The sequence below is a fragment of the Ursus arctos genome, unplaced genomic scaffold (genome assembly GCF_023065955.2).
Source record: "Ursus arctos isolate Adak ecotype North America unplaced genomic scaffold, UrsArc2.0 scaffold_17, whole genome shotgun sequence".
Classification (NCBI taxonomy): domain Eukaryota; kingdom Metazoa; phylum Chordata; class Mammalia; order Carnivora; family Ursidae; genus Ursus; species Ursus arctos.
In genome coordinates, this window is record NW_026622841.1 from 17,858,196 (window position 1) to 17,879,941 (window position 21,746).

Consider the following 21,746-nt stretch of genomic DNA (forward strand, 5'->3'; position numbering starts at 1 on the left):
TCACATTTGCTACTTCTAGTAGTTTACCACTTTCTACCAGGAAGCAATTCTTTATAATTTCTCTGTTCAGATAACTGATGTGGTTTCTGTCTCCTGACTGATAATACGTCCCTTCTTTCCCTTCAAGAATTATCAGGAATCAATACTGTACTATCCCAAAGTAACTGCTTTTACTGCTCTGGAGATTACTATACAACTTCTATGGTCTTCAAGAAGATTCTAATTCTTCCTTTCTTCATACAATCTAAAAGTAGCACATTTCAGACACTATGAGAATTCTCCAAAATATCTAGCCCCATTTAACCTATGGATGACAAGATGAAATTTCTGGTAACAACTAAAATTTACTAAAATGCCTAAATCAAAATGCCATTCACAAAACTGAACAATGTTTATGTGTGTGTGTGTACGCATATATTCAGTGAGTTCAATTCACTGATCATTTATTAATCATGAAATTAATCCTATTTGCTGAAAGGAGAAAATCTGGAGCTTTGGGGGCATAAATCAGATAAACATTGCGTAAGCACACACATATTCAAACCTGAAAGCATATACTGAATTCTCACACATTATTTCCCAGTATACTTGTTTCTCAATGTGTTAATACTTTGACAGTGGAAATGAAACATTCATTTATTCTTTTTTTTTTTTTAAAGATTTTATTTATTTATTCGACAGAGATAGAGACAGCCAGCGAGAGAGGGAACACAAGCAGGGGGAGTGGGAGAGGAAGAAGCAGGCTCATAGCCGAGGAGCCTGATGTGGGGCTCGATCCCACAACGCCAGGATCACGCCCTGAGCCGAAGGCAGACGCTTAACCACTGTGCCACCCAGGCGCCCCTATTCTTAGATGTTATATGATGATCAGAAATTGTTAAGACAAAACACATTTAATTATTACACACTAGGTAGGGTTCAAGACCAGTTTCCAACCTGTATAATTTAGAATGTTTTTTTTCCATTTTTATTAAGTTTTTAACTTTAATTCCAGTATGGTCATAGAGTTTTATTTTATTTTATTTGTAAAGATTTTATTTATTTAGTTGAGAGAGAAAGACAGCCAGCGAGAGAGGAAACACAAGCAGGGGGAGTGGGAGAGGAAGAAGCAGGCTCACAGCGGAGGAGCCTGACATGGGGCTCGATCCCAGAACTCCGGGATCACGCCCTGAGCCGAAGGCAGACGCTTAACGACTGAGCCACCCAGGCGCCCCAGTCATAGAGTTTTATATTAGTTTCAGGTGTACCAGAATAATTTTTTAATAGTAAAATAAAAAGTGACGTTAATAAAAGAGAGGCATATTGTCCTGGGACCTAATTTCCACGGGCAGTCCTTCAGTAGCATAGGTTCAAGAAGCACAACTACTACTTGAACAGGCTGAAGTGGGAGAAAAACTTGCAAATGTAAAACAAAAGATGCCTTAAAAATTTCAGAAATTTAAGGTGATATCTTAGAAGCACATCATTATATTTCTAATACAAGACCTTAAAAACTTTATTGAGAATAGCATGAAAGATTTTTTCTTTTTTTTCCTATGACTAGCTATAAACAAAATTCAGAGTATGGAAATATTTACTCTGATATTTTCTTTCAAGTTAATCTCATATAACACTTCAGAGAAAAACACATCCAGCTAAACACTGAGCTATAGGTAAGAAACACTGAGATTTAATGGACATAAAATAAAACTGAATGTGAAAATCTGCTGTGCCTTCCAAAGCCTACCTATTAATACAATGATATATGCTAAGAATCTCTAATCATTATGCTTTTATTTTTAAATCTATAAATAAAACTGTACTAAACTTTCTACCCAAGGGTTGTATAATACTTGGGAACTTGGGAGGGAGGGAGGGAGGGAGGGAGGGAGGAAAGGAGGGAGGGAGGAACATTGAAAATGAAAGCCAGAGAAAAATAAAATTGCTATTTCCAATTCTGAACATCCTCAGCTAATTTAAAATATACTACTATAAAATATAAATCTACCTTTATACTACTACCTAGGAAGAACAGCTTCTTAAAAACTTCCTATTTTGAAATAATTTTTTTAGACCTATAGAAAAGATGCATAAATAGGAAAGAGAATTCATATATATCCTTCACCCAGCTATTTCCTAATGTCAACAACTCACATAACCATTGTAATGGAAGACAGTCAGAAGAAAGGCAGGCAGGGGCAAGTTCCACTCCCTCAACCCCCCCCCCCCATCCCCCAAGAGGAAACTACCTTAAAAGGAAAAAGACCTCCTCCTGTTATTCTACACCACCCTGAAAGGAACCCTCCACCCTTTCCCATGTGAACAACTACCTGATAGGTAGATGAGCACACGGACAAAAACCTGATTGGGTGATAGGTGAATGGAGGGTAAATCAGAAGATTGAAACAGGCCACCAACAACTTCATAAAAACCCTAGATTTAGAAACTCCCAACACCAACCCTCTTGGATCCCCTTCCTCTTCAGGAGCTTTGTACTATCGCTCAATAACTTTGCTTTGCTGCCACCCCCCTTCCTCCGGTCTACCTCTTCATTCTTTGAAGCAGTGAGACCAAGAACCATGGGCATTAAAGGAAAAGAAATCCTGAAACAATTGTACGATTATCAAAAGTAGGAAATTCATACTGGTAGACCACTACTGACTTTATTTGAATTTTGCTCACATCCTTTTTCTGTTCCAGTACCCACTTCAGGATCTCACACTGTATTTAGCTGTCATGTCTCTGCAGCCTCCTCCAATCTGTGACCGGCCCTTACACTTGTCTTTCATGACTGACACTTATGAGGAATGCCGGTCAGTCATTTTGCAGACTGTCTCTTAGCTGGGGTTTGTCTGATCTTTTCTTAGTTACATTGAGGCTATGCATTTTTGGCCAGAAGACCATGTAAGTAATGTTGAGTCCTTCTCAGTGTATCATATCAAGGTGAGTATCTTATTACTGACTATGTTAACTTTCATCACTTGGTTAAAGTAACCAATTACAGTGGAGTTCCAATTTCCCTTTGTAATTGATAAATATCTTGAGAGGAGATAGTTTAAGGTGTGTTAATATACTGATGTTAGCATCCACTAGTGGACCTTGTCTGCAACAGTTATTACTATGGTCTTTGTCTAATGGAGATTTAGTACTTTCCTCATTACTTCTATATTTATTAACTAAGATTCTTCTGCAAGAGGATCCTTTCTTGATCGAGTTACATTTTTATGGACTCATGGGTATTTTGTTCTATGGGTTATAATCCCTTAAATATATCATTTCATTGCCCAAATTATCCCAGTTTTGGCTACTGAAAGCACTTCCAGGTTGGCTCCCATGTCCTTATGACATACCCCCATCTATTTTAAGCTCTTTCTTAATTTTTGACATCAAAGATGTTTCAGGTTCAACTTGTACCTTCTCTGTCCCAGCCCTGGAACCAACCACTTCTCCAAGGAGTCCTGGGTTCTTTGTACTAGAGAGTGGTATTTAAAAATCAGTATCTGAGCTCTGGGTATACACACACTGTTACTGGGATGTCACTGTTCCCAGGCCCTTCCAGTGACCAGAGCTAGGAAATCTATGTATGCATACTAACCAACACATACATGCATATCTCTATTTCTATATCTATCTTCATGCATACCAAAAACCATGAGTTCAACTAGTATCTCAAGATTCATTCTAGTATTTTCCCTTACTTGTAACTGGGAAAATCACTTTTATTGCCTTGGTCACTGTTATCCTAGACCCTTGAATACATATTATTTACTACCAAATTGAATGAAAATGTTCATATTTATGCACCTTATTGGGGGTTCAACATAAAGGTAAAGATCTGACTATATAAAAATTATAAACATCTACTACAAAGAATCAGAAAATGTACAAAAAACCTGAAAAAGTATTTGTAATATAGAGAGTGCAAAAGTAAAGAACTTGACATAAAAAAATAATAACATGGGGGATAAGGATGAGGGATGGGCAAAATGGGTGAAGGGTGTCAAATTGTTCAAAATTTGAGCTATAAAATAAATAAGTAATGAGGATGTGATGTACAGCATAGTGACTATTGTTAATAATACTGTATTACATATTTGAAAGTTGCTAAGAGAGTAGATCTTTAAAGTTCTCATCACAAGGAGAAAACTTACTAATTGTGTGTGATGCGTTACACTTACTGTGATGATTGTTTAGCAATATACACAAATCTCAAATCATTATGTTACACATCTGAAACTAATATAATATTGCATGTCCATTTAATCTCAGTTAAAAGAAAACAACAGAATAAGCAATTCACAGCCAAACTAAAAAATGGTAAACATGTAACAAGAAAACCAACCTACAAGATTTAAAATGCAAATTAAAGTAACGATAGACATCATTTCTTATTAATCACATTGGCAGACAAGAAAAATAATATCCTCAGAGTTAAAGAGGTATAGAGAAGCAGCAGAAGAGTAACTTGATACACTTGACTGGAGGACAACATGGTAGAACAGGGATAAACTTTCACATGGGGCTTTACTTCTAGGAAGTTACCAACAAAGTGGCAATTGTAATAGGGTGTCTCTAATAGTAAAAACTGTTAACAAATTACACATTATAATGTTTCTGGGCATGACAGTCTTATTAAAGTTTAACCTGTTTAGGGTTTGCTTAACTTACTAAATCTGCAAATCTACGTCTTTCAGCAAATTTGGGAAAGTTTCCCCTATTAGTTCTTCAAATATTTTTTCTGACTCATCTGTTTTCTCTTCCACTGAGATACCTAAAGGTCTCACAGAAATTAACCACAGAATACTGCTGAGAGGAACTGAAGAAGGTATAAATAGTGCAATATACCACATTCACATATTGGAAGACAATTTTGTTAACATGGCAATTCTCCCCAAATTCATCTATAGATTGAAGGCAATTCCAATCAAAATTCCTGTAGGCTTTCTGCTTTTTTTGAACAAACTGACAAGTAGATTCCAAAATTTTTTATCAAACCACAAATGACCTAGGATAGCCAAACCAATTTAACAACAGAAGAACTCAATTGGAGAATTTATGCTATCTAATTTCAGTACTTATTCTAAAGCTAAAGACATCAAGACAGTGTCATAGTAATGAATAAACATGGATTAATGAAAGAGGACAGAGGACCCAGAAATAAACCCAAACATCTAGGATCAACTGATTTTCAAAAAAGGTTTTCAACAAATGTTGCTGGAACAACTGAATTTCTGTATATATATTTAAAAAATATTTTAAAATATTTACTTCACATCATACTTGAAAATTATTCAAACTACAGCATATACCTAAATGTAAAAGCTAAAATTGCCAGAAGAAAACACAGAGGGAAAAATCTTTGAAACTTTGGGGTAGGCAAATATATCTTAGAATACAAAAAGCATGAACTATAAAACAATTGATAAACTGTACCTCACTGAAATCAGAGAACTGTGTTATTTGAGCCATATTGGTAAGGTAACCAAAAGGCAATACACAGAATAGGAGATTACTCATTTCACAGGTAGGAAGGTTTCAAACACACTTTTCACAGGTGGAAAGGTTTCTCTACACAGAGTAGACTCACAGGTAGTACACCAAATTGTTTTCCAAGCTTAAACCAACTTACGCTCCATAGTGGGTGTAAAAAACACTGTTTGCTCCAAATCCTCACCATAATTTGATAATGTCAGATTAAGCTTTCAGTTTGGTAGATAAGAAATGATAGTTCATTTTGCTTTTAATTTGCATTTACCTGATTACAAGGCTTGGCATCTTTTCATAGGTTTACTAGCCATTCTTATTTTCTCTCGGTGAAGTGCTTTTCCAATCTTTATGCATTTTTCTTCTCTGTATTTTTTTTTCCAAATATAAATGTGTTTAAGTATCTTTTTATCGGGGCGCCTGGGTGGCACAGCGGTTAGGCGTGATCCCGGCGTTATGGGATCAAGCCCCACATCAGGCTCCTCCGCTATGAGCTTGCTTCTTCCTCTCCCGCTCCCCCTGCTTGTGTTCCCTCTCTCGCTGGCTGTCTCTATCTCTGTCAAATAAATAAATAAATAAATAAATAAATAAATAAATAAATAAATAAATAAATAAAAGAATCTTTTTATCAGTTACCTGAGCTATAAAGACCGTTCCCTCTTTGTGGCTTTACTTTTCACTTTTGTAAAGATATTTTTGACTACAGAAGTTTGTAATTTTAATGTAGTTGAATTATTCATCTTTTTTATTTTCTGGTTAGGCTGTCACCTGTTCACAGAATCATGCCCCATTCCAAGGTCATGTTTTCCTGTGTCATCATTTTAAAATATTATGGTTTTAGCACTCATATTTAACTCTTTAAATCCACATAGTTTTGTGGGATTTTTTTTGTTTTGGTTTTGGTTTGTTTGGGGGGGGTGGCTATAATGGCCATTAGGGATACAATTTTATTATTCTTCCTGTGGTAACTATACCATATATCAAAAATTCTATCCTTTATTTCACTGATTTACAATGCTAGATCTGTATAAAATCAAATTTCTATGTCAATTTAGAACCATTTCTGTGCTATTCTGTTCCATGGATAAGTCTTTTGGTCTGTTCTGCACCAAGATAATACCATTTTAATTACTATAAATTTATAATAAACTTTTGAAAAAAGGTAAAGGAAATCTCTCCACCTTGTTCTTCTTTAGAAGTGTCCTGGCTTGCGGCGCCTGGCTGGTGCAGTGGTTAGGTATCCAGCTCTTGGTTTCAGCTCAGGTCGTGATCTCCCAGTTGTGGGATCGGGCCCCACGTCGAGCCCCACGTCGAGCCCCACGTCGAGCCCCGGGATGGGCTCTGCAAGCTCAGCACAGAGTCTACTTGGGATTCTCTCTCCCCCCTGCCTCTCCCCTCTGCACACGCACTCTCTCAAATAAATAAATAAATCTTAAAAAAAGAAAAAAAGAAGTGTCCTGGCTTTTATTAGCTCATTGCTCTGTCCCATAAATATGAAATCAGCTTGTTAAGCTCAATAAAGAAAACAACAAAGATCCTGTTGGTGTTTTGTTTGGAATGGTACTGAATTTATAAAAATTGCCATTCTGATTATATTGACTATTTCAATCCATAAAACTGTCCATCTCCCCATTTACTTAGGTCTTTAAAAATGCTTTTTAATAAAATTAATTTTGTTCTTTAAAAGTCTTACATATTCTTTAAGTTAATGCCTAGGTATTTTATATTTTTACAGTACTTCATAGGTTGACTTTTTTATAATTTAATACTTCAAAGGACTATAAATTACGATTAAAAGGGTTAATCTTTGTAAAGTCTAAAATAGTAACTGGTATATATGTATTTATTGAATAAAACAAAATAAATCAAATATTCCATTTATGTCCAGTATGTTAATGTTTTTTAATTTTTAAAAATTTTTAAAAGATTTTATTTATTTATTTGACAGAGAGAGAGAGAGACAGCCAGCGAGAGAGAGAACACAAGCAGGGGGAGTGGGAGAGGAAGAAGCAGGCTCCCAGCGGAGGCACCTGATGTGGGGCTCGATCCCAGAACACCGGGATCACGCCCTGAGCTGAAGGTAGATGCTTAAGGACTGAGCCACCCAGGTGCCGCCCAGTATGTTAATTTTAGAATAACTTTGACTAGCTATTAAAAGAATGATGTTGAGATCTTTTATTGTACTTATGTGAGATTTACATATTAATTTGGGAATAACTGACTCATCTATGGAACATAAGAACTAGGATGATCGGTAGGGGAAGAAAGGGATAAAGAAAGGGGGGGTAATCAGAAGGGGGAATGAAACATGAGAGACTATGGACTATGAGAAACAAACTGAGGGCCTCAGAGGGGAGGGGGGTGGGGGAATGGGATAGACTGGTGATGGGTAGTAAGGAGGGCACGTATTGCATGGTGCACTGGGTGTTATACGCAACTAATGAATCATCGAGCTTTACATCGGAAACCGGGGATGTACTGTATGGTGACTAACATAATATAATTTAAAAAAATAAAAAAAAAATTGGGGAATAACTGAGATACTCACCACATGGAATCATCCACTGAAGAACTACATATTCAGATCTTTATTTCCTTCAGTAAAATATTATAATTTCCTCCACATTTCTTAAATTTATTCTTAGCTATGGGACTTCCCTTTAGATGCCATAATTATTGAGATTTTAATATTTTATTTTATGGAGATTTTAATATTTTAATTTAAAATATAAAATCTATTTATCATTTTCATTACATGAATATCCATTCACTGTTAAAAAAATTCTTTTAAACAAACAAGTGTTTCTAGTAAATTTTTCCTATCCCCCAGTTTCTTTAATTATTGGGTAAGGTGGCTATTTTTTTGGCATCTACATTCTTTCTATGCTAAATGCCTAACAGTAGTCTTACTCAGGGTGATTTGTTTTTTCCTCCTGGCTTAATTTAGGGTCTTACTAGTTTGATGTGTCTTTCAAAAAATCATTATTTTCTACATTTTCCATTTTGTTCACTAGTAGAAAACCTACTGATTTTTGAGTATTTGTCTTGCTGATTAGCCATCTGGATACCCTTGAGTGATAAGATCTACTTTTGGTTTTAAAAGCATTACTATGGTCACCTGGGTGGCTCAGTCGTTAATCCTCTGGTTTCCCACTCAGGTCAAGACCTCAGGGTCCTGTGATCCAGCCCCGCCCCGCTGGGTCAGTCTCCTCTGGCTCTGTGCTCTGCGGGGAGTCTGCTGGTCCCTCTGCCCCACCTGCCCCCTACTTGTGTTCTCTTGCTCTCTCTCAAATAAATAAAATCTTAAAAAAAAAAAAAAGTAAATAAAAGCATTACTACCATGTCTACTATGTTAAAAAGCTACTATAAGGGGGATAAGGGCAGAAGCTGGAAGGCTTGGCAGTAACTGGGTAAGAAATGAAGTTTCTAGCCAACCAGGGTGATAATAGCAAAGGTAGGAAGAAGTAGCTGAATTTTTTATGTATTTTGAAGGTAGAGCCAGTAACCTTTTCTGATGGATTCGAGGTTTGTTTTGTAGAGTCTAGCCCTGTCTCTGGCAGTTTCTCTTTGTAGATAAAATGTGATTCCAAACTTCGTCTTCTAAATCACACAAAAATCAGTGCTATTGTACTTAAGTAGTGTTAAGAGCCCAGGCAGCTGCCAAGCCACCCCAATGGAGCCCCAGGGCTCTGCAGAACGTAATTTGAAAACCGAAAGTATAAGAAAGAACTTTACATTTATTGATTTCATACAAGCATTCAGGTCCTCTAGCGGCCTGGGTGGCACCAAGAAGTTCACCAGCTCTTGCTGTATGATCACAGAGGCCACAGTGTAAAGCAATAACATAGACCTAGGCATCTGACCATTTAATAGAGTCCTAGAAATTGTGTTGTCTGAGGACGTGGCAGGGAATCTACAAATAAGTTCACAACATGTTTCTGTTCACTTCTTACTGTTAAATGTTTTTGTTTACTTCTTCCTGAAAGGCTTTTATTTATTTATTTTTTAAAAGTGGCGGAGGGACAGAGGGAAATAGAATCTTACACAGGCTCCACACCCAGCCTGGGGCTTGATCTCACAACCCTGAGGTGAAATCAAGAGTCTAACGCTCAACGAACCGAGCCACCTTGATGCCCCTCACCAAAAGGCTTTATAAGAGAACTATCAAAACTTCTGCAGCTTGTGTGTGTGTGTACGTGCACACGCACAATTTTTTAAGTAATCTCTATGCCCAACGGGGGGCTCAAACTCATGACCCTGAGATAAACAGTCACATTCTCTACTGACTGAGCCAGCCAGGAGCCCCAAGTTCTGCAGCTTTTGAAGGGATTAGATGTTCTCCATTGTCCCTTTCTGATATAAAATTATTTGAACTTACAGAATTAAATATATTAATTACAGTGACACTGGAGCATGCATATATTAAGACACACAAATGTGAAAAACCATTCTGCAGAGATACAGAAAACTTCAGATCAATGTTACTTAAAAACCAGAATGTCCTACGCAAAAAGAAAAAAGGGGGGGGGGGTTACCACTGGCAATACAATGCTAAGACTTGTCCCTGAATCTACTACTCAGGCAGCCCAGTGATAAGAAATCAAGGAAATTAAAAATTGAAATAAAATTGAAAACTGAATTTAGGTAATTAATATATATATTAGATGGTTGGCAGAGTCTTATGCCAATGTCACATCACATACTAGACCAAAAAATTGTCATAATGCCTTTGTACGATATTCCTATAAGGATATAGATCTCAAACTACCAGAGGTGTTACATTTAGCTACTGAAATACATTTAACGTAATACGTGTCCACAAAGCTGGATATGAATAGTAAGTTGATATGAGGTACCCATAAGGAAGGACGGTAGAAAAACACTCTAAAGATGCTCAGCTTCTATATATAAGACTGATGAATCACTGATCTCTACCTTTGAAACCAGAATTACATTGTATGTTAATTAACTGAATTTAAATAAAAAATAAAAAAATAAAGACGCTCAGCTTCAAACACATGGCATGGTCGTGGACTACTGGAGCCTATAGGAGCAGATAGAAAAATTTGTATAGAGCAATTAAAGTAAGATAGTCAAGTTCACATGGCAGCAATAAACACAAGCACTCTATAGTAATAATAATAATAAAGTAATGATTTCACAGAAACCTGTAATTTTGATAGAAGTGGCCCTAGCAATAACCTTGTCCAACTTGCCTGTTCTATGGAAGGGGAATCTAAAAAAAGTAGTGAGTTAACCAAAAAAAACCCTGCAAATTAAAGTTATTTTTGGACAACAAGGATGGGATTACATCACTGAACAGTTAGTCTATAATGCAAGTGTCAGATCTCAGTTAAAAAATGATAAAGCTGTTACACAACATAAATTATTTACAAGAAAAACAAAGGAGTAGTGAAAATTTCCATCTGATCTTTGTTGATGTGGTTAAAATAGGAAACAAAGTGATAAGCATATAGAAACTTACCCCATTACAAATAAACAATGGCAAAAATACACAGTGTTTTATTTAAACATGTATATAATAATGTGGCCAAAGAAAAGTGTATTTTTACATAAATCCTCTAGGAACTAATAGGCTTTACCACAAACAGAATCAGCATGTGTTGTAGAAAAGAAGTTCCTGGGCTTTGGGGGGTAGAATGCATCTGGATTCAAGTCCCTTACAAGATAGAGAATTTAAAGGAAGTTGCTAATTTTTTTGTAACAGTTCACTCAACAGAAAATGTTGATAGTAATATCTATCTCATAAGGTTCTTAAGATTTGTAAAAAGTAGTATATACACTATAAATGTCCTAGCAAACAGCTCTTAAAAAGAGCTGTTTCCTTTCCTTATTCTAAGCATTTCTTGTAACATTAACATATACTAACATTCGGCTAGGTTAAAACTTAAATGCCGGGCACGTTTCTAGGTGCTTTACGTACACTCGTTTACCTAATCCTCACAATAACTCTGTGAGGTAGCTGCTATTATTATCCCCATATTTGAGTTAAAGAAACTGAGCCACGAAGCATTTAAGGCTACACAGCTACTGGGTAACGTCAAGATTCAACCCCAAGCAATCCAGAGTAATAAAATTCCAATGAAAAAGCTGAACTATCTAAAGAATTAGCTCTGAAAGTGATATAAATGCCATTTATTCACTCAGATTAGTTTCCATTATCTCTTCCATTTTAAACATAAAGAAAATTATAATATATATTGTGCATTAAGGTAGTTCAATGACCAGAACTACTACAGAACACTCAATTTAAAATAACTAAAGGATTCCCTATTCTACTGGGTGTCTCTACTCTGGCTACACATGAAAATTTCATGTGCAGTTTTAAAAATCAAATAGATACCCAAACCCCACCCCTGATTTTCTGAATAACTCCGGGGTATGGCTCATTTTAAAACATTCTACCTAAGATTTTAGTGCACAGGCAGAGCAAAGAATTACTTTTCTAAACACAGAAGGTGTACTGGCAATGCAAGACAAGTGGCGTCTGGAACCAGGATGATTTCAAAGGTAAAATTCCAGATGAGAAGCAGGGGTAAGGAACATGAAATGCTGAGTTAGTGCAATGAGAAGAATGAATGAATGAGGCGGACGTGGAGTAAGAACACAGGAAGGCAGGCTTACTTCCCAGTGCGAGGAAGCCTGGGTGCGCAACGGCAGGGAAAGCACACACAAACGCAGCAGCTCAGCCACACAACCTCACGATTGTGTACAGTGAAAATAACCATTTTTGTCATTGTTTATCCTTGTAAATGGCATGATGTGTTCCTCATCATTGCTGCTATTGATTCAATACGTGCAAATAACACTAGTTTTGTTATTAATTGCAATTCAGTGACTTTGTCCTAATCTTGCTGATAAAACATTTGAGATTTGGCTTAACTTTCTTACCTCAAAATTTTTTTAAGAAATAAATTCACTATAAAATCAATCTCAACCAACATTAATATATTCATCAAATAAACACGCACAATTAGAAAGCACATGAAGCACTGGAGAAACATTTTCAGGACAGTAGGTTACAACAAAATAAAATCAAACATAGTACATAGTACCAGGAAGTATAAAACTCTAAATACACGTTTCATAGAATTAAAATATTCCAAGGTAGTGTCTAACTGAAGCCTCCTTCCATTTGGTGGTATTACAGCTAAACAGATAATCAAGATGACTATAACTCAGTTGTTTTAAAAATTATAATAACAGATAAGCAACTTTTTCCAACAAACTCTTTGAGTTCTTATCCATTTTTATTTTAATGACTTTCTTTTGAGAATTAAAAACATAGATCCCTTTCCCAGAACAGACACACAAATGCACAGAAATGCCGCCTTTTCCAAATGCACATCAGTGAGGCCATAAACTTGGCCAGCTGAAGAACCCGGCATTAACAGTATCTCTAAAGACCACTGTGGGAAAAGATTCATTTTCTCTCACAGAAATATTTCACACTACAGATGCAAGCCATGTCGTAAGTATGGAGATGTAGATTTTGTATGGGTTTATATCTGCAGGGCACCAGCACATCCCCAGTGGATGAGTCCACAGATGTTCATATTTACAGGTGACCTGGTACTTGCTGACATGCCCCACTCTTTTTTGGGGCACCGCTTCTGAATCTCACTTGCTTGTTATATAAGACAACTATGTGAAATGGGGAAAATGCCCTGATTTGAAGTTGCAAAATAGGTGTTCAAGTCTAGGCTTAGCAGTGGTATCTTAATACATTTAACCTATGCCCTCGATTTACTATCTACAAGAAGAAAGTTTAATCTAATCTCACAAAGCTTTGGTGAACAATGGGCAAATTTTCAGGTTCCTCCTCTGTTAAATGTTAACAGTGATAGTATCCATTTGATCGGATTAGAAGATTAAATAAGATACTATGTAGGGGCGCCTGGGTGGCTCAGTTGGTTAAGCATCTGCGTTCAGCCCAGGTCATGAGCCCAGGTCATGATCCCAGGGTCCTGGGACTGAGCCCCCTGAATCGGGCTCCCTGCACAGCAGGGAGCCTGCTTCTCCCTCTTCCTTTGCCTGCTGGTCTCCCTGCTTGTGCTCTGTCTCTCTGTCAAATAAATAAAATCTTAAAATAAAATAAGATCCTGTATGTAAAGAACACAGCAAAATGCCTGGCACAGAGTAAATGCTCAATAACCAGCTATTGTTCCTGTGCCTCCTATTGTGCTAAGTGTGGGATAAAACAGCTGTCTTGCAGGGTTACAAGAGATACCCAAGGAGCTGGAGTAAAAAGTGTGTTCAATGGTAGTCCCTCTTTCCATTTCTGATGAAGGAAGCGGGAACTGGGACACACATAAGTCAGTAACATGATGACTGGAAGCCTGGAGAGGCTGTCCATCTCCTCCCCTCCACAACAGAAGTACTCACTCTGTCCCCAAGCTCATGGGGGTGTCAGTGGCTGACAAGTTTCAGCCGAGTCTCTCTGCGGGATTTGTGCTAGAATGAAGAGAGCTGCCTCATCCAAGGTCACACCCCCCATCCAGGGCACCGCGGTGAATGAACAACACAGGGATATGAACTACACAGAGATATGAACCACACAGGGATAGGAAGGCTAAGATCTTTGCCCCAATTCAAGGACAACTTTGAAGGGCCATCCCAGTCCCAGAGTTCCCTGGCATAAGCTGAAGCTTTCTAAGCAACTGAAATGCTAGTCTATGTTTCCCTCCGCCCAATCAATCCTGTTTCTTTCACTCCCTAAAAGTATTGATCCCAAGAATACTCCTGCACACAAATCTCAGAGTCCACTGCCTAGGGAAATGACTTATGCTACTTGTTCAAAGTCAAAAAGTTAATGGGAGATCAAAATGGGATTTACTACAGATGTGCCAGCATGATTCCACAACTATAAAATGAGGAAGAGGAGACCAAATGAAAGAATGAACCAGGGGTACCTAGGTGGTACAGTTGGTTAAGCGTCCAACTCTTGGTTTCAGCTCAGGTCATGATTTCAGGATCGTGAGATTGACCCCTGCATCAGATTCTGCACTCAGCTTGGAGTCTACTTGAGATTATCTCTCCCGCTCCCTTTTCCCCTCTCCCTCATGCTCTCTTTCTAAAATAAACAAATCTTAAAAAAAAAAAAAAAAAACCAACAACGAACGAAGCAAAAGACCTATAGGCAACTATAAATGCTATCCTAAAATATCCCAAGTGTTTCATTTGTGGATCAAAATAAAAAGGAAGAATGATCTCTACTGAAGTTGAGTTGAAATAAGAGAGTGTCCATCCCTATAAGAGGAAAATGAGAAGGTCATGAAGGTGAATTTCCTGGGATGCTCTCTATTTCATTTCAGAAGCAGAGACTAACTGGACCAAAAGGGGCTTTGAAAACAGAGTAGTTCTCTCCTTTATTTTATACAGAGGAAACTGCAACTCAGACCAAGGGTATATGGAAAGAGTGGCCCAGTCTAGGCTTTTTAAATTTCCAGAGTCCTTCAGCTTTGCCTTCAATGTGTGATTTTGACATTTTATGTGAAGTGTACCTCCCACAAAAGATTCATATATATTCAAATATAAGCATGAAATGCATTATAAAGCTAAGCATGACTTCTGAATTAGGCCTCACAGTCACTCTTCCCTCCTATCAAGGTGGATAATTGGGAACTGACTACATTTTAAGAATTCACAGAACGGAATGGCTTTACAAGGAAGGTCAGAATGCACTATCTATACCTCTAGCTACATTAGCAATTAACTTTCATCAAATATTGTATCTTAATGGCCTTATCTCAAAATGAGGATAATAATTATTATCTCATTCAATAGGATGCCATGAAGGCTAAATATTTAATGGTCACAATGCATTCTAAATGCCACATAAACAAATAACATAGCAATACATATTGCGGCTTCTAGCAGGTTAACATTGTAGCAGGTTAATATTACACATAACTGATCAAAGAAAGCCCAAGAAAGGCACAAGTACATTTAGACATCTGACTGTTTCCAATCACAAGAGCAAGATTTAAACTGATAAATATTTTATAATTATTAAAATAAAATAGGGCACCATAATAAGTGAGGAAAATATCAAGGACATTTTACACATTTTAAACTGATTCTAATAGGTACTGTATCATTCGTTTTTAAGTTTTTAAAAAATTTTTTCAAGTAGGCTCCATGACATGGGGCTCGAATTCATGACCCTGAGATCAAAACCTGAGCTAAGAACAAGAGTTGGACGCTTAACTGACTGAGCCACCCAGGTGCCCCTATATCATGCATTTTAATTTTTATTATTTTATTTTTTTAATCTTTTAAAGATTTTTAAAGATTTTTTTTTAAAGATTTACTTATTGATTTCAGAGAGTGAACATGTGTGCGCATGTGTGGACATGGGGAAAGGGAGCCGGTGAATCCTCAAGCAGACTCCCTTGCCAAACACAGAGCCTGACACAGGGCTCCATCTCAGGACCCCAAGATCACGACTCAAGCTGAAATAAATCAAGAGTCCGAAGCCCAACTGTCTGGGCAACCCAGGCATCCCTCTTTCATTTTTATATACTATTTCTCACTGGCTGGAAACCTCTCAGAATCTTTTATTTCAATAAAATAATTGTAAATATTATTTGCTAAGAAGCACTAGCTTCTGTCCTTCCCACATCTAGTCCTTTATCCAAAGTGCTCAAGGAACCAACTTGGCTCTAAAACACTTCAATATTTTCAATATTTGGGTAAATTTTATTTTTCTTGCTTGGGAGAGCTAAGGTGGCATCATGCAAAAGTCCCTCCATGTAGCAAATCCCAGGATTTCTCTCCTGTCAGAAACAGTCTTTGGGATCTCTTTATATGTAGTTCAGCTCCTTGTCTCCTAACAAACCCAAAGAACAGAACACTGACACCCTATGATTTTTTCATCAATTCTCAAGGCTTCTTCGAAAAATCTCTATTTCTATGCTGCCACAGCTTTTTAAATTCCTGCTTTTCTCCTAACCCATTTCTTTTTTTTCTAGTTACAGTAGACACAATTTGCAAGTGAAATTATTGCAGTTAAAAGAAAATTCATGAATATCAGAATTTTGCATAAAGATGAATTATAGTTGGAAAAGGGATGGTAACAGTACTAGGTAACTAAGAGAATGTGGTATAGACAAATCTGCCCGGCAATCAGCCAATGGCTTGGGTGGAATCAGTCAGCAATTCATTAATTTATGATGTTTCTACATTTAAACACAGATACTTCTACTGAGCTATGTGAAAATTCCTGAGAAACAGCATTTATGTTCATTTTCCTTGCAAGAACACACAAAACACAAAAGAATACTGTTAAGATATCATAGCAGACATGTTGGACTACATCATAGTCTTCAAAATAAGTAACGTAACCCCTTGAAATGAGGGCATCGTAAGACTTTTCACAGAATACATGGTTTTAAAAGCGTGAGTAGTTTTAAGATCTGTTACTCTGAAGGACCTGATTTTTGGATGCTAAATATGCAAATGAAGGAAGGTTCCTTAAAACTGTGAGGGCAGAACCTTTCTCTCTTTAAGGAAAACAATCAAGGATGTAGGATTTCTGACTTTTTCATTTCATTTCATTTCAATTCAGTTCAATTCATTATTTATTTATTTATTGAGACAGAGAGAGAGAGCGCGCGCGTGCACACATAAGCAGGGAAGGGCAGAGATAAAAGGAGAGAGAGAATCCCAAACAGACTTCATGCTCAGCATGGAGCCAGATGTAGGGCTGGATCTCAGGAACCTAGGATCATGACCTGAGTCAAAATCAAGTATCTGATGCTTAACCGACTGAGCCACCCACACGCCCTGGATTTCTGACTTTTAAAGGAAAGTCTGTCATGTATTTTTTTTTTTAATGGATGATGATGGATATCAAGTAGTTATGGTAAATATTCTATTGAATATATTTATGAGAACAGTATTTTATTTTTATTTTATTTTTTTTAAAGATTTTATTTATTTATTTGACAGAGACAGAGACAGCCAGCGAGAGAGGGAACACAAACAGGGGGAGTGGGAGAGGAAGAAGCAGGCTCACAGCAGAGGAGCCTGATGTGGGGCTCGATCCCCGAATGCCGGGATCACGCCCTGAGCTGAAGGCAGATGCTTAACCGCTGTGCCACCCAGGCGCCCCAGTATTTTATTTTTAAATGTCAATATTCACACTACCCTCCAAATTATATCTTTTGCAAACGTTTAAACTTACTATTGAAAAGTTTTAGCTGTTAATATAAAAACATGCGAGGAATCACACATTTCTTGATCCTCCTTAGAGAGATTGTAAGCAAAAAAAAAAAAAAAAAAAATTGAAAGTCACCAGACTAAATCAGGCCAAGGTTTCATTAACCTCTAATATTCTAATGTCAAGACTCTACATAAGAAGCTACATATGTAAATCCTAGGGTGTCCGCACTGACATACAGAGGTGAGCCTTTTGTACAGTGGGTGAGATCTGAGTAGGGTTTTATGCATGAAAAGCAGGGAAACTGAGAAAAGATAAAGATGCTAGAGGTGAAAGGGAGGGGCCCGCAGCAGGCAGGCCTGCACTGGAGACAGACAGCAGATGTCCACAGGTGGAAAAGGCAAAGTGCATGGGTTTTCAGGGCCCAAGAAGCTTGGGTTCAAGTTGAGATTTTACCACATTTTGGCTGAGCTACTTTGAAGAAGTCTTAATTCTCTTTTAAAGATCAAATGAGGGGATAGAAAACGCTTCTTAAATTACGAAGTAATAGCACAGGTTAGTTGGTAAGCCCTTCTCAAGGAGGAGCCATTAAACAGCAGCAGTGTGCAGAATGGCCAAACCACCAGCTATGGCACCAACAGACTGTGTGGAAAGAAAAATTGCCATTTCCTGAAGGTATGATCTCAGCCAGGGTCACCAAACCTCTCTGTGCCCAGTTAGCCTTAAGTGTCAAATAGAGATAACTAAGCTGCCCACTTTATAGGGTTATTATGAAGATTAACTGAGTTAATGTAAGTACAAGAGCTTAAAATCGTGTTCAAAGAATTAGTTACTTATTGTTGTTAGTGGTGGTATTGTCATTATTACTCTCTGATTTTTAATGTCAAATAGGGATCAGGAGAATACCAACCACTAGTAAGTATCTGTTGTATTAAGAATCTAAAAAAAGGGAAGCGGGGGCAGGGATAGGCAGCTAAATCTATGGGAGGGTTTTAATAATAAAAGCTAATAGGACTCCATGATTTCAAAGCAAAAGTATGTGACAATGAGCCAGTGCAGTTGTCCGCTCTTGTAACTAGCAAGTAACATGTATCTTTTTCCCTTGCTAAAAGGCCCCAAGCCCCAAAGCACATTGCAATTTGTTCTATAAAGAATACTTTGTGATATATTCAGTATACTATATTTGGTCCTTAATAATAACACAATTTGTTAGAAATAATTTTGCAATACGGTAGGAATATTCTGACCTTACGTAAAGGAGGTCCAAAACTGAAGTTACAAAAGGCATTATAAAATATCCTTACCCTGTTATTAACATACCAACCACAGAATAAAAGGTAGCAGTACCACAAAAGCTCTTTGAACTCTGATTGTAACTAATCTGCCCCTACTCCTGACCTTTCAAACCATATTCAGGACATATTGCATAGTTTCATAGAAACCACTTTAGAAATTATGTTTGGGCTAAAATCTTGAACACAAAGATCAGAAATGTGTTTTTTAAGAAAAGCATTTTCAAGAAAACCATGTTTTAAATGTTAAAAAGAAGTCTGGGTAACTACAACCAAAGGGTGATGTACCAAACAGATTGTACTGCTTCCTGACTTCATGTCAACATTCTGTTGAAGCTAAAACTCAGAATACGTATTCTGAGGATTTGTTAACAAAAAATGTGTATTGAAACTAATAGATCAGCATTAGGAATTTTATAACTTACAGGTATGTCTGGCCAGTGAGTAGTTGGATCCACCACTAGTCAAGCCAAATCCCTCAGGAATTTGACTTGAGCTTCGAGGTCTGGTCAATAACTTAGGAGGTTCAATTTCAGCACCGAATTCAGCTCCTATTACTCCTAGTAAAACAATGGCAGTAGCTTGCTTCCGTCTTTCCTCATAAGATGTGGAAATCTTTTTCATTTGTGGGATACTTGACAAGCAACCTGAAAACCAAAACATAAGTTAAAATATCAATACATAAAAGACATATAATAATAAAAAAATTTCAAGATTACTCTTCCCGGAAAGAACAGTCTTTTCAACAAATGGCGCTGAGGTGACTGGTTACCCACCTGCAAAAGAATGAATTTGGCCTTCCACCTTTCACTACACAAAAAATCAACTCAAAATAGATTCACAGTACTAAATATAAGAGCCAAAACAAAATAACGTGCAGAAGAAAACAGAGAGCGGTACCTTCATGATCTTGGGGTAGGCAATGGTTTCTTAGATATGATACAAAAAGCACAAGTAATTTTAAAAATTTCCTTAATTGGATTTCAACAATATTACAAACTTTTACACTTAAAATGACAGAATCAAGAAAGTAAAAAGACAACACACAGACCCAAAGAAAATACTGTCAATTATATATCTATAAAGGATTATATCCAGAATATACGAGGAACTCTCACAACTCAATAATAAAAAAGTGCAACTTTTAAAATGGTAAACAATTTTAATGGATATTTGATATATGACGATATATGAATGGCCAATATGCTTAACATCAGTGGTCATTAGGAAAAATGTAAATCAAAACCATAATGAGATCCCACTTCGCATCCACTAGAATGGCTACAATAAAAAGGATTATAAAATGTGCTGTCAAGTACGAACAGAAAATGATTCCATTGCTGGTAGAAATGTAAAAAGGTACAACTACTTTAGAAAACAGTTTGGCAGTTACTTATTCAGTTTGGCTTTCTATTTCTTCCTGAGTCATTTCTGATCGCTTGCAGTTTTAAAGGAATTACCTATTTAATCTGAGTTTTTTAATTTATTGGTGTGAGATTATTTGCAGTATTCTCTACGATGAAAATACTTCAAATGTATCATTGCTATGGATCCTTCTAAATAGTATTTTGCCTTCTCTAATATTACTTTTCATGCTTTTCTTGATCAGTTTTGCTAGAAATATATATTTTACTAGATTTTCAAAAAATACTTTGTTGGGGCACCTGCGTGGCTCAGTTGGTTGAGCATCTGACTCTCAGTTTCAGCACAGGTCATGATCTCAGGGTCATGAGACACAGGTCAGACTCCATACTCAGTGGGCAGTCTGCTTGAGATTCTCTCTCTGTCCACACCCTCCCACTTGCACACTCTTTCTCTAAAATTAAAAAAAAAAATTAAAAAAAAAAACCACTGGTTTTGATCTTATTTCATTTCTGTTTCACCAACTTCTGTTGTTATTTTTATTATTTCTCCTTCTACTTTATGTTTTCTTTCTATCAGTTCTTTTTGTTACTAGGTTTATTTATTTATTTATTTTTAAATAAACTCTACACCCAACAGGCTTGAACTCACAACCCGGAGATCAGGCGTCGCATGCTCCACCCACTGAGTCATCCGAGCACCCCTGTTTTGTTTCCAGGTTCTTAGGATAAACACAACTCACTTATTTTCATAACCTATTATGGTTTATGTTGCCAGTCACAGAGTTAACATCCATTTTCCTCACCTTAAATAACATAACTTCAATTTTAACTGAGTAGTGATATACTCACATCCTTTCAGGGTCCTTTCAAGAAATGGCAAAGCCATAGCCTAGCTCCTGGCTTTAAGCTTTACTAATGATACATTTTAAGTCCTCTTTAGCTCACAGGAGCCAAAAGCCTAGAAAGGAGCTAAGGGTTTCAGCCCAGATCATTTCTATTTTATTACTTGTCCACAGAGATATCTATCTTTCTGGAGACTAGTTATGTCTCTTTGGTTTTCTGTTTGTATATTTTATCCATCATGGCTATATATTTGGTACAGAGAAATTTAAAAAGTGAACTTCTGGAAACATTTTCATTGGAAGTCAGCTTTCTACTCTTTCTAGTCATCCATTCACCTTTTCTGGCCCCTTTCAGTACTTTGTCTCTATACTAATTAAATCAATATAGCAAATGGCCCTCAGAGCTCAGTATGCCAACTAAGAAATTAGCAGCGGGGACCTCTGAATGCTTTTAGATGTTTTGTTTTATTTTGTCTCTTCATTTACTTTGTCATTCTATACTAACTGGAGGTAAGGCAAGGGAATGACAACACAAGAGGCTTTAGGGGTACCACCAAATCAAGAGAGACTTTTGCAGGGCAAGCTGAAGACTTTTAACTTT

At 37.0% G+C, this 21,746-nt stretch overlaps 1 protein-coding gene across 3 annotated transcripts in view; it reads right to left on the reverse strand.

Moving 5' to 3' along the window:
• The window catches only part of WDR7 (WD repeat domain 7), a 347,769-nt gene that overhangs the window by 125,264 nt on the left and 200,759 nt on the right, over window positions 1-21,746 (reverse strand). For all 3 annotated transcript variants that reach the window (XM_026496379.4, XM_057313055.1, XM_057313056.1), the window contains one exon: window positions 19,365-19,586. In XM_026496379.4, coding sequence (XP_026352164.1) covers window positions 19,365-19,586 — 222 coding nt within the window. The remainder of the gene's footprint in view (window positions 1-19,364; window positions 19,587-21,746) is intronic.